Source organism: Ursus americanus, chromosome 3, assembly GCF_024610735.1.
Source record: "Ursus americanus isolate L20-20 chromosome 3, mUrsAme1.1.p, whole genome shotgun sequence".
Taxonomy (NCBI): Eukaryota; Metazoa; Chordata; class Mammalia; order Carnivora; family Ursidae; genus Ursus; species Ursus americanus.
In genome coordinates this window covers 56,801,211-56,819,552 of record NC_142129.1, presented here as the reverse complement: position 1 = coordinate 56,819,552, position 18,342 = coordinate 56,801,211, and the positions used below count along the sequence as shown (strand labels likewise).

General features: G+C 38.5%; 1 protein-coding gene across 4 annotated transcripts in view; it reads right to left on the bottom strand.

Moving 5' to 3' along the window:
- Nucleotides 1-18,342, bottom strand: part of CRPPA (CDP-L-ribitol pyrophosphorylase A) — a 304,902-nt gene that overhangs the window by 274,689 nt on the left and 11,871 nt on the right. For all 4 annotated transcript variants that reach the window (XR_015723963.1, XR_015723962.1, XM_087861004.1 and 1 more), the window contains exon 2: nucleotides 11,460-11,736. Coding sequence is in view for 2 of the 4 variants with exons in the window: in XM_087861004.1 (XP_087717130.1) it covers nucleotides 11,460-11,736 (277 nt within the window). In the remaining 2 variants the exon portion in view is untranslated. The remainder of the gene's footprint in view (nucleotides 1-11,459; nucleotides 11,737-18,342) is intronic.

Sequence of the window (18,342 nt, the reverse complement as noted above, 5' to 3'; positions counted from 1 at the left end):
AAAGAGCTGTCAAAATAAAAGCAAAGCAGAAGTTGAATGATACAATTTTTTTTTTTAACAGGGGTATTAAAAAGCATACAAACCTAGTAAGTCCTTTAGGGATACATGCCACAAAATGGGAAAAACAAACAAATCCAAGAATAAAAACAAATTCCAGGATGTTTATCCATGTGGGGGAAATAAACAGGATCAAGGCAGGGATACTGTTTTAAAGTGACAGTAATGTTCCGGTGGTAGATCTGCAAGTGTCCAAAGTGCTGTTCATGTTCCCCTTTTTTAATTTCTAAGAGTGTATTTATGGACTCTCATTTTGACTACGAAAAACTTCTCAAGAGAAGAAAATCATCCACATTGCGGATGTAATATTCCAGACTTAGTAAGGTTCTGGTTTAATGGAAGCCTAGAGATCAGCTGTCGAGGAGTACAATAAGAAGACCACTTAAAGCACAAGGTGGCTACTAGCTTACTCAACAAAATGACATGAAAAGGATGTCAAATCAATCAGTCAATCAATCTCTCTTTGGCTGACCCTGTTTTTCCTCCAATTACCACTCACTCAACTATCTAGTTTAAACAGAGAAGAAAGATGCTAAAATTGACAGGCATGTACTCCATAGCTGTTTCCAGAGAAAGAGACTTTTGTTCAGAAACATAAATCATCAGTTATATTGATCTTTTCTGAAATTTCAAGTATCAAAATTAAGATACAAGTATGGACAAAGTCATTCAGTTGCCTCTACAATAGAGTTATCTGGGTAGTTTGTTATATGATTATGTGAAGCATAATTCTGAAATTGTCAAACACACTGTTTCATTTGGAATTAGCATAATAAGCCCTGAATGGAAGCTTAACAGCTCAGCACCAAAGTGATTACTTGCCTCTCCAGCTAATCTATCAAAGTATTTCCACATGTCAATGCAAGGAAATCAACATAGATACAGATCATACAATGTGGAAAAATGAACCCCACCTCTTCTGTTTACTTTTAAAAGCACATTTGAACAATACTTATCCATGCACAGAGCAGGTGCTGACATGCATTCCTACTTACATATCTGCGGTCAAGCTAATTATGACAATGCACTATAGAAATCTTGACTATATAATTACAATTTCATTTAGCTGAGTTGTCTTTATTCCAAGACTACTTAATAAATGTTTACACAATCACATCTCTACAGGTAATCATTGGCCATTATAAGATTTTGAATATTTTTTATTTTGAAAATAGAATACCTCTGATCTCCTTCTGTAAAAAGAAATCATGTATTCAATACAAAAATCCAAGTATGTTATAAAAACCTATCCAAATTGCTCTATCATTCCAAGTGCCCCTAAAAAAGGGTATGTACCAAGAATAAGGCCCGCATTTGATATAGTCAACTTTAATTTGTGAAAATTAAAGTAGTACCATTTTACTTAAATTAAAATGATCTGAAGAATTCTTACATGTTCTGAGTGTTTAATAAGGTTTATTACATTTTAATCCCAAGACTTACCATGGTTCCTTGATCTGCCCCTCTTCCCCAACTTCATTTGAGAGTAATACATAGAATATACAGGGGCAGTAGTTTTAGATAAGCAAAACAAAAGCTTTTCATGCAGTAGCTTTTTCAACATCAGGAACAGATCAAGCTTTACCTCATTCCATAGTGGTCAGGGAATAATTCACTACCTGCCCTTGGCACTTCAACTTTTGTCGAATAAGCCTCAACTTTCCCACCAGATAATCAGAACTCACTGTGTTTTCACAAATCAAATTGCTTCCTTAGACATAGGACTTAACACCAATGTTTCTTTCCCTCCAGTAAGATACAAAATCCAATGGCCCAGGAGCACATATTACCTGACCCCAACCTCATACTGAACTCTGAGCTTCAACGTACTTGATCATGATCGAAACTAACCCGTAGAAAGCCAATACAAGTTACTGTTAGCCTTGGTCAATTCTACTTAAGATTGTTTGGAAAGTAACATCATCTGCCAAGTCATTGTTCAGCTCTTTTAAAATAAGCCCAAAATACTATGACTACCCAGTATTAGAAATTTATGCAAAGAGTACATTCTTCCTGATGCACACACATTAACTTTTACTTCTGAAGTGTACGTTAATCATAACTAAGTATAGCCCTATTGTAAAACACAGATTGCCCACACACTCACACATCCCCGTGTCAGAGTTTCTGGTTATTAAATTACATCGCTTCTCTTCAGAGAAGAACTCAGATTTTCTAACTAAAAACTAATGTTGGTAACCATCCTATAGGACCTGGGATAGCCCCCCCAACAGAGAGCATCTTTCCCAAGATGTCAATTGTGCCAAGGTTGAAAAACCCTGTGCCACTTCCATATTCAGATACAGAAAAATCTAATGTCTGGAAGTGTAAAAAAAAAAAAAAAATCCCTTTACCTTAAATACTGGAAAAATCACCCAATATATTAAGTATAGGGGACTCTTATGAGGTAAGCAATAAGATATACCTTGGTCAAGTGTTAAGATCACAAGCAGTTGAAACTTGTTGATTAGGGGCACCTAGGTGGCTCAGTCAGTTAAGTGTCTGCCTTTGGTTCAGTTCATGATTCCCGGGTCCTGGGATCGAGCCAGGATTCGGGCTCCTTGCTCAGCAGGGAGTCTGCTTCTCCCTCTCCCTCTGCCCCTCCGCCTTGCTCTTCTGAGTCTGCACACTCTAATAAAGTCTTTAAAAATAAAAAAATATTTTTACAAATAAACTCTTTAATTAAGTACTATATCCATCGGTAGGGCAGCCTAGTTTGGCAAGCAATTCAATGTCTGAACTAATCTCACACAACCTTGCAAGGATGCAGGGAGGGCAGGAGCACAGGGATTTTAGGAGAAGAGAAGATCAGACTTACTGGCAGGGAATGGCAAAGAAAAACTGAAGCATACGAAAGTACTCTTGTCTTATTACCTCATGGATCACATCGTCCAATCAGGTCCAGCCAATCCAGGTCCCTTAACATTTTTCCCCCCACTCTGTACTTCTTTCTCTATTTCAGTTGGCTGAAATAGAACTTCGCCACTCAGCTGGATCAATACTGTAGATCCCAAATTAATTTCAGTTCCCTTAATCTCCTCCTGTACTCCACCTATCAAACCAGGGAGACAGTCATCTTTCTAAACTTCAAGTTTCAGGTTTTTTCTTCTTGGGGGTGGAGGAGAAGGCAGGAAATCAATGGTTCCCCTGCCTTGTCTCCAGAAGCTAACTCAAGGAAAGAGATCAGGGAGAATTAATGAATTCAGACCTACACATGATCTCAGAAATGCTGAAAGAGACAAATTTAAGTCGTTCTTTTCAGCTGGAAGTTGAACGTACGAGGTCTGGAATTATAGCAGAGAAGGTGTAGCATGAGAGACATTTTAGAGAGAACATGTCAAGTGGTAGTTAAAATGGTTACATGCAAATGCTTTGCGCCAAGTAGAATAATTGTCTCACAAAGTTACATGTTGAATTCTTTTTATATAGTACTCTGGAAGAGACAAAAACATAGGGACAGAGAACATATCAATAGTTGACAGGGATTAAGAAGAAAGCAAGGGTCTGAGTACCAAGCAGCACCAGGAGGCAATTCTTTGGAGTGTTAGAAAGCTCCACTGTGATTGCAATCATCTGTACAGATATAAATGCTCAGACTATGTACCTTCCCCAAAGTGAAATTTACTGTATGTCATTCATTTTTTCAATTAAGTAATGTGAACATGATTTTCACTGTTCAGAAGTACTTTAAGTTGTAACAGAAGTTAAAAGGAATATTTAGAGTTTGGAAGATGGATCTGAAAAGAGCGATCAAAAAAAAAAAAAAAGACTACAGTCACAGAAGACAAGGTGGAAAGAGTTGCAGAAGGAAGATCTGGTTAACACTGTCAAACTTAACTAAGCCATTCTGTATACACTCGTGTTGTAGTTCATGTCTAATGTCAGCTACCTGGAGTTAGCACCATCCCCACAATTCACAACCAGACTGCCTATACTGTAGACACCAGACACAAGTGGGGTCCTCACATCATATACACTCCTGACCAACCGGCTCCAAGTCTAAGAGACTCTCACAGCCCCCACTGAAGTTCACCAAAACTCCTGGAACTCAGGAAAATTATTATGACTATATTTTGATTACGATTACTTCAGACTACACGTTAATGACCAAGGATATTTTATCAGAGCAGATAAATGAAGAGACATATGAGGTAGGGTCTGGGAGAGTGCACGACATAGCTTCCCCGGTGCCCTCTCCCCATGGAATAAGCAAGTGTCATGCTGTCTGCATGCCACTCTTCAACCAGGTAGCTCCCCTGAGCTTCAGGATCCAGGGTTTTTACTGGGATATCTTTTTGGCAGTTTGAGTAATTGAATCACTGACCATGCGGTTTAATTCGGTCTCTAGCCCTATTCCTCTCCCCAAGAGGTGGAGCTGATTCAAAGCCTCAAATCTCCTATCACCGTGGGTAGACACCATTAGTATTTCTGCTGACCAGCCTCCACCTGAGTAATCTTATTAGCATATCATCAGCGGAGAACCAAGGGGCTCATTAAAAAAAAAAAAAAAACAAGACCATCCTATTACTTGGAAAACCCCATATATTTCCTTTCTCCCTTCAAGGAACCAAGTATAAAAACCAGTCCGCTTCCTTATTTTACAACAGACTAAAAATGCACATCTAATTTGGGAACTGAAAAGTTACACGTGAGTTTGGACAGAGTGGTCAAAGGAGAAAAAAATCCAGATTTCTGTGCACTGAGGAGTAAACTGAAGGTACAAAAGCAGGAGCAATAACGTGACTGTTATTGTCAGAAGTTGATTAGGGAGGAGAGAATAAAACATGATTAGAGGTGCAAGAACAGAGGGCTTAAATACGTGCAAGTAATTAAGGAAGTATCTTCCCTCAGGAGCACATCTCGAGGAGGTTGCTTTCCTGATGCACTGTCATTTCCAAATTCATGTTATTACTGGCAGTTCTGCGAATATAATAGCTAGCTTAGAAGTCCTAAATTATTCTCTCACATTTCTGTATTCCAACTTATTTTACCCTTGCCAACATCTCTCTTAGAACAATGTCCTTGTTACTGCTTTTTTCATCTCTGGGCTTTTAATTATGCAGAAATACACAAGTAATTTATACTTAGTAAAACTTTTGTACTTTCAGCAGTATAGCTGATAAATTATCTTGCAAAACCTCTTGCTATTTAAAAATCTCAGGAAAAATGTTATTAACAGTTTTTTTCCCCAGTGTGACTTTTAAAGTTTTTTTTTTCCCCCTAAGGTTTTTTAGAACTAGGACTCACAAGATAACTCCCTAGGACTAACATCAGAGCCAGAATCCAAGGAAAACAGCAGCAGAGATGCTATGGGTTAATAAGAGGTTTTAGTTTAAACAAATGAGAAGGAATGAGGAGTGACATTTTGAGCCTATGCTACTTGGTCAGTTAGAACTGTGATCCTCCCATAAAGATGCCTATAACCATTTAAAAGGTAGACCACCTAAAGTACAGTATCCAGTGTGGTGAGACTGCAGAGAACTATTTTCTGTCCTGACTTGGATTCTGACGGGGACGGGAACCCTCCCTGAGAAGTCCTAACACCTTAATTTGATGTGAGTTCAGATTTTGGCTTAATGTTACCTTAAGATGGATAAAACCTCAAGCCAAAAATTAACATAAAGAGATCCCAAAATGGTAAAGCCCTCAGGATCCCCAGAAGAACCAACACAAATCTCTTCCAGAAACACATCCTCGTCCCATGCCCAAAGGACTCCTACTTACAATGTCTTGCCAAACATGGGCCTACAATACAATTTACTCAACAGAAAACAAATCACAAGTGAAGAAATAAGTGAAGAACTACGAAGAATTACATTAGCTACAATGGATTAAATATTCATATTTAAACACTGAAAAACAGAATATAAAATCTTAAGAAAAAGGAGGCCAATGATATTTGAAAAGGACTGAAACTTCTAGAAATTGAAATTTTATTAAGAATACTTCAACAAGAGATTACATTAGGGCTGAAAAAAATAACTGAAGTTCCCCCAGAAGACACCACCATTCTACACACACACACACACACACACACACACACACACACACACACACACGGGGGGGGGGGAGATAAGAGGACAGGGTAAGGTTTACCATACATACAGTGATGTACAATCAAAAGATAAAGCTGTAGGGTGGGAAATGGGGCAAGGTCAACATTTACAGGATAATGATGTAGAAGTTTCTAGAAATGTTAAGATGTAAATCAAAACTCTTAAATAAATCCAAAGCAAGGGACAAAAAAATTCTCATCTAGTCACATATTAGAGAGAGTGCACATTACCTGCAAAAAACAAGGGACCTTAAAATCAACCTAACAGACATTCCATAGCTAAGATAGCAATGGAGTTGGAGGACCCTAGACTTGGCTTGTCCCTGTAACATAACTAAATAATTATCAAATCATTCTGAATACCCAAGAAATCAACTTGAGTACTGATAGAACAAACTGTACAACTAGAGGGAGAGAAGAGGTCACATCAAGGAAAATACACAGTTTGGGGGAGAAATGCACTGCAAGTACCATGGAGGTGAGGGAGCCCTGGTCACAGAGAGAGCTCAGAGAGAGAGAGAGACAACAGTGCAGAGGGGAATGCAGGAGGAGAACATTTCCCCAAAGCCACTGGCTGGAAAAACTAGAGAGGCTGATTGTCTGGAGTTTTTTTTAGAGGTCAGGCTGGAATCAAGTCCCAGGGCACTGCCCTGCTCCTGAAGAGAAGGCAAGCAAACCACCCTGGGGAACACTGCATGACGGGAAGATCATTTAATGCACAAAGGGAGAGACTGTTTGCTCTTCTAGCATCTGTGAGAGGTGGATTTTGCAGAAATGCTTCTCTAGGGACAAAGGAGCCAGTGGGCACCATTTCCCTTCCCCACCCCTCCGCCTAGGTGCAGAGACACCTACTGAGGTCAGCTAACCCAGAAATTGGGTATTTAGCCTGCTTTGCTGCAAATTCCATGCCCCTAAGCTCTGGTGTGACTGCCCTTCTAGGTAAAACCTGTGTCCATCCCAGTGTGGCAAAACCCTCCCCCCCAGAAGACCAATCCAGCCCACCCCACCTCCCTTCCACACATCTTCCAACCACTGAGTTCTGAAAGGCTTCAGTTCTAGTGTAAATATCATCAGGTCTCATTTAACAAGCAAACCAAAGCATATCTAGTTTAAACTTGCCACAATCTTGGCAAGATCCAAACACTGCCCACTACAGGCAAGGAGAGCCTCTGCAGATGACTGACCTGAGGGACAGTGCAGCCAAAACTCAGCAGCAGAGAACAGAGTACAAACTGGAGACACTCCCTGAAGCACCGGGCCCTGGAAACTATATGTATCTTCTTCATAAAGCCACTACTCTCAGGAGCAGGAAACATAACAGGCTTTTCTAACACATACAAGACGACAGAGACCTATACAAAAACAACAATATGGAAGAATTCATCCCACAGAAAAGATCAAGAAAAGGTCATGGCCAGAGATTTAATCAAAACAGATACAAGTAATATGCCTGATGGAGAATTTAAAGCAACAATCATAAGCGTACTCCCCAGGCTTGAGAAAAACATGGAAGACATCAGGGAGAACCTTACAACACAGAAGAAAAGAGCTTTATAAAAAACAATCAGGCAAAAATTAAAACAGCAATACTGAGATTCAAAACCAAATGGATGTAATGACCACAGGGATGGAAGAAGCAGAGGAATGAGTAAGTGATATAAAAGATAAAATTATAGAAAATGTTTAATGAAAGAGAGACTTATGGATCACAAGAGTAGACTTAGGGAACTCAATGACTCTATCAAACATACTAAGATTCTTATCATAGGAGTCCAGAGGAAGAAGAGAGGGAAAAGGAGGCAGAAAGTTTATTTGAGGAAATAGCTGAAAGCTTCCCTGATCAGGGGAGCAAACAGAGATCCCAATCCAGGAGACACAGAAAATTCTCATTAAAATCAACAAAAGCAGGCCACATCAAGACACACTGTAGTTAAATTTGCAAAATATAGTAATAAAAGAAAAAAATCCTAAAAGCAACAAAAGTCCCTAACTTACAAGGGAAGACCCATAAGGCTAGCCTTATGGTCTAGAGTTCTACACAGATCTCCACAAAGAAACTTGGCAAGCCAGAAGAGAGTGGCATGGTATCTTCAATGTGCTGAATGGGAAAAATCTGCAGCCAAGAATATCTATTCAACAAAGCTATCTTTCATAACAGAAGGAGAGATAAAGAGTTTGGACAGACATTGTCCAAGGAAGACATACAGGTAGCTAACAGACACGTGAAAGATGCTTGACATCACTTATCAGGGAAATTCAAAACTACAATGAGATATTACCTCACATCTGCCAGAATGGCTAAAATTAACAACACAGGAAACAAGTGTTGGCAAGGATGCAGAGAAATGGGGATACCTCTTACACTATTGGTAGGAATGCAAACTGGCACAACCATTCTAACAAAGAGTATGGAGGTTCCTGAAAAAGCTCAAAATAGAACTACCCTAAGATTCGTATTACTATTTATTTACCCAAAGAATACAAAAATACAGATTTGAAGGGACACATGCTTCCTGATGTTTATAGCAGCATTATCCAATAGCCAAACTACAGCGAGAGCCCAAACATCCATCTATTGATGAATGGATCAAAAAGATGTGGTATATATGTGCAACACAGTATAACTCAGCCAAAAAAAAGAAAGAAAGAAAAAGAAAAGAAATCTTGCCATTTGCAAGGCCATGGATCAAGCTAGAGACTATTACACGGAATGCAGTAAGTCAATCAGAGAAAGACAAATACCATATGATTTCACTCATACATGGAATTTAAGAAACAACAGGTGAACATATGGGAGAAAAAAGAGACAAGCCAAGAAAGCCTCTTAACTATAGAGAATAAACTTAGGGTTACCGGAGGAGGGTTGGGCAGGGGGAGTAAGTGGGTGATGGGGATTAGGGAGGGCACTTATGATGAACACCAGGTGCTGTATGGAAGTGTTGAATCACTAAATTCTACACCTGAAACTAATATTACACTGTATGTTAACTAACTGGAATTTAAATAAAAACTTGAATAAAATAAATTTTTAAAAAATCAGCCTGATAGAAAAGGCAGGTAACTTTCAAGGGATACAATTAGACTGGTAATGGGATACTATTATACTGGTCAACAGACTTCTCACAAGTAGAATTAAAGCCAGGACACTATATTTTGAAAGTACTGAGAAAGAAAAAATAGTTATCAACTTAGATATTTACATCCTAGCAAATGATCAAGTAAAAGGCAGAGATAACCTTGAAAGGACTTACCTGCTAGCTCTACCAAAGTCTTCTCCCCTCCATGGAACCCAGAAATGAAGCTTATACAGATAAGATAACCTAGGTCCCAGTGACAGTTCCTGCATGCAGATAACTCAATTATGTGAGTTCATTTCAGTATTGATTTCATGAAAATGTGTGCTTCTCCAATTCTAACATGTGCCTGGTTCCTTCATTAGTAACATGAGCATGTTAAGCATTTCATGTATCTGTATGAAACTCATTTTCTACTTTCCTGAAAATTATTCCCTAACACCATCAAAACAAGACCTTATTTCTAGCAGACACCAGGTTTCTGAAGCTAAATTGTGACGATAGCACTTACAACTAGCTTCTTAATGCCAAGTTCCAGCAATTTCATGAAAATACCACGTATGATTTAATCATGTACATAGTACGGTATTTTGATTAATGTTAATTATAAAGATAGTCAAGGAATTCCAATAAATCAACAAAAAAAAGTCATAACTGCTATACATGTTAATGTTTCATTAAGTCACCAGTTAAACTAGGGTATCTTGGCTTATAACCACAGCAGTAGGAGAATCCTCTTCAGTTTCAGACCTACTACCAAAAGTATCACTTTACTGGCAATTTTTGAAATAAGATCTCAAAAAGAGTAATTGACCAACAATTCCAAATGTTTAATTTTTATAGTGAGCTTGATTGATAGTTTTCCAAAAGGTAATATAGGCAAAGACCTCTATACTCACCAAGGACTATAAATTTTTAATTATCTGCCCCAACTATCTAGTCCTCCCTAGGAACTTATCAAATTTGTCAAGTTTCACTCTAAGTCCTGAAGAGTTCTAAGTCCTGTACTGCTTCATTCCTCTTTAGGGCACTTCTAAGTGATCATATTGCCTCTAGCACAGCTGAGGAGCCTGCAGAACAGGAAAGAGTCACAGAAGAAGTAGGGGAGCCCTGATCCACTTTTGAGGTCACCTAACATACCTCTATCACAATTTTCACTCCATCAAGGTAACTTTTTGAAGTTACATTCAAGAAAAAGGTTTTCTTCGAATTTTGGATTCTCATACAGGTTTAAAAGGAATTCATGTTGCAGGGAGAGAACATTAGCAACAATTTCCTGAGAAAGAGATTGCACTTCCATATAGGTAACTAAAGAGAAATCACACAGTATCTTTTCCAGATAGGTATTTTTTTCAACTTACCACCCACCTGGCAAAGAAGGCTTAAAGGACTCCTTCCATTTGTCTACAATCCTGGGTGTTGTAATTCATCTTAATACCTTTTTATTTTTAAGTACTTAGCACTCTACTGAGTAGTTAACACCTAATTTCCAACCCTAAAAAACCACAAGGATTAGCATCTGTATTTTTACAAGGCAAAGGGGCTCGAAGAGGTTGCGCAAGTTGCTCATACGCCACTAATTAGAAAGCCTGAAAACTGGGCCTACGCCTGGCCCACTCCACAGCCTGTTGCTACCATGCTGTACCAAGTGCATACAGTAATTTTCACTCTGTCTCAAATTTAGACTATAAACCTCAACTTATTTTTACGATTTTATCTTGTAATATTAAAACAACGATGTTCTGGAGATTATAATAGGGCTTTGGCTATCCTGTGTTCTTCTGGTGAACTAGAACACAGAATTCTGTGTCATCTTAAAAGATTTTACTTTAAAGGCTGTGAAAATCTTGTTCTGCTATTTGTGCTGGAAAGTAAACCACCTCCAAAAAGTCAAAAACACGATTCAGGTGTGATGAGTTAGATTTTTTATTATTATGTGCATCTTAGACTTGAGTTTTCTTGGGTGTTTTCAGGTAAGTGCACAATGCTTCTCATTCCTTCAGTGTACATTCAGAACCATACTCTGAAGACATTACTACATTCTTCTCCAAAAACCTCATAGAATGAGGGACTATAAGAAAAGATAAATTCTAGTACCGTCTCATGATAGAACACTTCAAGCTTCCTAAAAAAAATTGAGCATTACGTCTTTAAGTCAACATGCCTATTTTAAACAAACGGACATTTAAATATGATTTCATCAAAACCCAGCAATTTAACATTTTCTATAGCATGTGTGTCTTTTATCCATTTTTGGAAGTTTAACCACTTACCCCATGTTCCTTAGCAGCTGTGACAACTTTAAGAAGGACATCTTCCTCAACAAAGGGTCTCACAGCATCATGGATTATCACAACTTCTGGCTTAGAGAGGTTAGAGTCAGGCTGGTCCTCTGCCAGTGCTTTCAGTCCATTGAAAATTGACCTGTGGCGGGTCACTCCAGCTTCAACTAGGGAGATGCGCTGATGCTGGTACTTCTGAATAATACCCTTCATCCTGTCCATGTTCTCTCCAGTTACTGCTACAACAATGTCCTTTATCCAACATACTCTGAAAGAAAAGTGTGCATACATTTAACATAAAGGGCCTTATACAAGTTAAGCTAGCAGCAAACTGAATTAGTAAGTACTACTGTAACTTCTTAGGGATATTGAAAACTGAAAAAATCATTTTAATGCATTTTGTCAGGTCTAGTAAAGAGGCTGATCATCAGTATTCCATACTCTACTTAATAACATAATTTCACTATGGACTATAAAACATTACATCTATATAGACATTATACAATAGATACAGATTCCTGAGTAATTAAGTTTGAATTAATTAATCTCAGTAAAATGAGAAAAAAGAATGCAGTAATAGCCCTTTAAATTGATTCTTTCCAAATAATGTATTCAATAGATTAGGAACAATTCAAAGCAGTTTCAAATACCCAGAGTTCTGTGTCTTGGTCAAGTCCACTAAATTGCTAAAAAAGTTCAATCACTTATCTAACACAAACTTTGCCTACATCAAGGTGAAACATTATAGCTGAAAGAGGGAAACTAAGATCATATAAATATAAGTGAAATTCAAAATGATAGACTTTGTAATAAAATATAAAATTAAAGAATTAACCTATTGAGTCATACAAAGTATTGAGCAATTTTTCTGTTGTACAACATTTTCTTCTGAAGACTCCCTGACCTATTGCTCTGCACAGCACACAGCACTGAGAGGCAACTGCGTTACATCTTGGCAGATTTCTCTTCAACACCAGTGCTAACAGAGCTTAATGTCATTAAACTCTATGTTCCACAGCCAACAGGCCCAAAGCAGGCCAACTGTCTCTGACCCATGCTATCAACTCTGAATAAAGGTCACTTTAAAATTTAGTAGAACTCCAAAAACATTTTTAAGAACTCTTAGCCTGTGAGATACATGTTCATGTCAGATAGTTCAAGTGTTATGCACATTTTTACAAAGATGCAAGGGTCTGAATATTAGTGAAATTAACTTTGTTTATATGAACTCAGTTGATTTACTCAATTATTAACCTCCAATCTTCTGTTATTCAATCAACCCTTTCCATAATCCAAACCCCACTGTGCCTGTGGCTACAACAACAGTACAGAGATGAACACTAAGAGCTACTTTATAGGCACACTGTCTTTTCATTTTAAGTCCATTCCTTTAATAAGTATTTATTGCACACTGAATCCATGATCAGCATTGAGTACACAATGAAAATAAACACTGACTTCGCAGAGCTTACAGATCAAAGAACACCAAGGAACAAATACAAGCTGTGATCAAGCGCTATGAAGAAAGCCAGGCTTCTGGATTGCAAGCAAATGGACTATTTGACCAGCACAGGGAAGGCCAAGATGACACTCCCCAAGGAAGCTAAATGTGCTGTAGGATGCAGATGGTGAGTGGCAGGGGGAGAAAAGGCAAAGGGGTATGAAAGGCTGGTGGAAGCAAAGGCCATGTCAAGATCCTGAGAGCCAGGAAACCACTTGAGTCATATTCTTTAAGCAAAGGGGAGAAGAGCCTATGAAGAGGCTGGAGGTCCAGGCAAGAGCCAGCCTGGGCTAGGCCACAGGAACGTCCCAGACCATGTTATGGGTTTTAATGTTATAATAGAAAAACGCTTTATGCAGAAAAGGACATTTACACCTACAAGAAAAAAGAAAAGGAGGAGGAGGACGACGACGACACGGGAAAGAAAGAAAATAAAAAGAAAGAAAAGAAAGAAAAGAAAGGAACGAAAAATGCTCACCCACCCAAATGTTCTAGGTATTGTTTTAGGACAGAAAGGCCCCTAAAATAGGGTCACCTCCTAATTTCCCAAACCTGCGAAGGTATAACCCTACATGCAGAAGGAACTTCACAGAAGTTAAGGATCTTGAGATGGAAGAATCATTCTGGACTCTCTGGGTATAATCACCAGAGTCCTTACACATGAACAAGAGGCAGAAGAGTTAAAACAGGAGAGGAGTTAACAGAAGCAGTGCTCAATGGGATAGAGGACCACAAGTCCAAGAACGCGAATGACCTCCAGAAACTAGAAAGTGACAAGTAAATGGATTGCCCCTAGAGCTTCCCAATTGAACATAGCACTGCCAACACCTTTATATTTAGACCAGTGAAACCTGTTTCAAACTTCTGACTCTTCTGACTTACAGAAGTTTAAGGTAATCAGTTCATGTTGCTTTAAGCTACTCAGTTCATGGGCTTTTTTCTTTCTTTCAACAGCAGCAATAGTAAACTAATTTAGAAGCCTCAATTTTACTTTTGCTGCAAGGTGGAGAAGAGATTTAGTAGACAGGGAAAGGATGCAGATAGACCAGATAGGAGGCGGCTGCTGCTGCATTCTTGACAATACAGTAATTGTAGCCTGGCTACCAAACTGAGTTTGTAGATGGCATTTAAGAGATAAATTAGAGTTAATAACCTAGTAAGATTGGCAAAATAAATCAATTATGACAGAATACAAAACAGTTAACCTAGATTAAGCATTTACTATGGTTGGAGCCTTAGTCATGTTCTCAACTCCTATAGTCCTCCTCCTCTCCTATCTCTTACATGGGAAACAATTAGATGACATATACATCATAGTTTTCCTACACTACCATCTTACACCACAACGTACTTGAAATAGTTTTACCACTCTTCATCAAAAGAAGACACTCCATCTTCTAGAAGATAGGTGCCATGATAGCAGGCACAGACAACATCTGTTTTGTCCATTGCGTTTCACCTAGTACCTAATAAACACTATTTGTTGAGTTAATGACCATGGTCAGTCTTATCTACCAGAAACAGCATAACATCTAACAAGACAGCATTGTCTCAAGGGTTATGACAATGCAAGAAGCTCTTTGTTAACCTGGTTAGCTACAAAAACCCAGCAATGAGTTTAACTTTTGCTATGTGATGTGGTTGTGTGTTGAGTCATTTGACTCCTTACCTTCATTTCCAGAACTTTAGGCTGCTCTAAGGCCAGGATTACTTATGTTTTGTTAGACACTGGGGTGGGGGGGGGGGGGATTTTAATCACAAGTAAACTAAGACAATGCAGTAATATTCTGTGAATAGAGAGTCAGGTATGCATTATTATGTGCAGGCAATAAAAAGTATTAGGAAATAAGACTCGGTGTGGGTTGCTCTTCGGTTCGTAGCCCATCCATCCCAGATTGCTTTCATTGCAAACTTAATTGATCACAGCGTACTTACCAGTTTAGAATTTATAAGCCCCCTGCAAGTGACAAGTGACAGTTTGTGTCCCCAAAATGTGAAGCTTCCCAAGGTTCTGTCTTCACCGACACAGCTGTGATCAAGGCACTCATCTCCCCATTTATTACACCATCCTCTTGGCTTATCTCCTTCCCATCTTATCCCAACACAACCCATTCTCACCACTTCTGGAGGATTTTTCTCATGTGCAAATCTAAGGTCACCCCCTGCTGGTTCTTGAGCTGGGCCCTTCAAGATGTGACCTCAACCCACTCGTCCCTACACCATTTCATCTCTACCATGCCCCTCTTACTCTCAAGATATTTTCTCTCACACCCAGGTCTTAGCTTACACTACCTCGTCTCCTTCCCAGCACATCTACCACCCATTCTGGGTTGGGAGGAAAGTAGGAGGCTCGGTCCCACTTGTTCAGCTGTCAGTCCAACTATGGCTTCCCCCAGGAAGCTTTACTAGTCATTCTGGGGGCAGCATCCCCACTCTCCACTTTCAGAGTACTCTTACTGCTAGAGAGACTTAGCATTGTATTCCACAGTTTGCCTTTTCTATCTCCTTCCCTAAGCTGCCAACTCATAAAAAGCAAAGTCTACACCTCAGAGCTTGGCACATTCTATACCAAGTAGTATTAGTAATATTAACAGCAACCAAGATTGATGGTTTGCTAGGTGATACATACTGTGTAGAGTACTAGCCTGCAAAATCTATCAGATTGTAAGAAGTCACTGTCATTACCACTTTATAGATGACACAGAAGCAGTGACTTGCCCATAATCTCACACCTAGGAAATGAAGGGAACTGGGTGGACCCAAATCTCATTTTGGAGCACATGGTTAACCTCTGCAAATGTATTCATAGTCTCTGAGAAGGATGTGGTAAAATCTAGGAGCAAGAAGAGCATGTCCGCATCCACTGTGTCTCCAGCATTTCATTCATCATATTAGTGATGAACCATATAATATTGTTGCATTTGTAGTCAAAATGTCAAGTTGCCTGTAATTTTCTGTAATTCAAGCAAAAATAAACATCTAACATTTGCCAGGCAGTATACTAGACAATCGTGATATAATGATGAACCAAGACTGGCAGAATTCCTGACCTCACAGACCATATGTTAATAAATATCTGTTAAATGAGTCCATGAATAGAGAAGACTTAAGTAATTAGAAAGGAATAAATTAGTTTAAGTGTTTAAGCCTTTCTCTATTCATGGATTCATTTAACATATTTGACATAATGGTCTATGATTCGCCTGAGTTTAGAGGAAAGAATTATTTACAATGATCAAATATATTTCAGTTTATTAATATGACATCACACTAAGGTTTTGGTTTCATTTTTTTTAGAGAAATTTTAAGTACATGCTCAAGTAAATCAGTAGGCAAGACAGTTTCATAATCAAGAGCTTATCTTGTACCCTAAGCTGTGCATCTCTTTTCATAGTGAATTTTACCAGAAAAAATAGCTTAAAAGCAACTTTTAAAGACCTATTTTAAAGACTTTTAAAGACCACGTTGCTATTTTTCACAAAAATTGCTTTCAAATATTGATATTGAGTAAGAGGGAAATAGACAAGACATTGCTAGACTAGTCATTCAAATATCTGCACAATGAGTCAATGAATTAATGAACTCCCAAAGATAAATCCCAATTTTACTAGAATGCCCTCAAAGAGCTATAAAATAATTAGGTTCCAAGCAAAGCCAGTCAAAATAGATGTAAATAATTAGATATACCCATGGCCTTTGACTATTCCCAAAAGTTGTAGGAAATTCTAAATAGTGAAGTGTTTTAAACTAGTCTTTAGACCACTTTTAAGAGATGACGTTGTTATGCTATTTTGCTCAGCAACCAAGCATACTCCCAGCACGTACAAGCCTTTAAGTACTGTTTATATTTCAAAGGATTTATTCACATTCTTTTCTAGTTATAGAATTAAGAGCCTTTTACAGTATTAAAGTTTAATAATGTAGAATCATAAGACTGAAAAAAACCTTAACTACCTCACACAGTGCCTATTGAACAAATATTTGCTGAATAAATGAATCTGGTTGACCTCCTTAGCTGAAGGCAAGTCCACACTGAACTCCTGTAGCCGGATTTTATCAAGTTCTCTCATTTCCTTTCTAGCACATTCCATGGGCACTTACAAGTCTAACCTCAAGCTCCATTACACCTACAGACATTTTGAAGAAGATTTTTGTTTCTCTTATTTTCTCCCACAATGTAAAAAAAATCACTTCGAATATTCTGCTTGGGCAGTTTAATATGATCAGTTGAAAACAGAAGATTTACACAAATGCTTTTTAAATAAAGCATTTGGAAAATCAGGTCCTATTAAACCCTCTAAAGGGCTCTTACCAGGCTACAGGAGTTTGGCCCCAAGGGAAGTGGCAACTGTAGCTGACCGTGGATTGTACTGTACCATTATTGGTAGATTTACATCCCTCCATACCCACCCTCATATTTTAGCAACAAAGTGTTGAATTGATGTGAAGGGGCTGGTTCCCAATTGCCTTCACAAGGTCAGGTTTCCTTATCATGGTCCATGAAGGACTCCCAGTTGTCAAGTCCAACCTACCAGTCCTAATCTCTTCTTGAAGGAGCCCCATGGGGGCCTTCCCACTGGGAATTTAACAAAAACATCTAGTCATCTGACCTACACAAAACACAGTCCTATTGTATTTTTAATACATAGTATAGGCCTATTGTTTGCTTCCCTTGACTCAAATTTGACCCTTTTCTTAATGAAGCATTAAGATAATTTTTTAATGTCAAATTCATGTATTTGAACATATTCATTCAACTAAAACTATCTTAAGTGCCTTTTTCTTTCTTAACCTTTAGTCCAATTAGTCACCAAAACCTGTCAATCCTGTCTACAGATTTCTCCTGTCTTCCCTACTCCATTCCAACTTTCAGCTCAACTCCAGCAATCAACATTGCTCATTTAAATTAACATTTATGTATTTCTCTTTTATTTTGTTTAAATAGAAACAGGGGTTTTCAGAAAGAGTAAGATAGAACAAGTACACAGGAAAGCAAAAATTAGAGACAATCCAATAAATCAGAAAATCTAATAAGTCATGAGATCATCAACTTACACAAATACACCTATCAGCTGGGAAGATGGTGGAATAGGAGAACCCTCAGCTCACCTCATCCAACGAATACAACTAGTTAACAATGTGATCAGTTTAAATAACCCATGAAGCGACTGGAAGGCTGGCAGAACAAACTCCACGACTAAAGGCAGGGAGGAGGTCAAGGTAAGAAGGGCCAAGTCACAGTCTGAGAGCAAAAGGGACCTTGCCACCTGTGGTGGGGAGGGAGCTGGTGGCACTAAGAAGGGCAGAAAACAGATTTTCACACCAGCAGCCCATGCACTGGGAGAAGGAATCTCTTTACTATTTGCCTTTGCA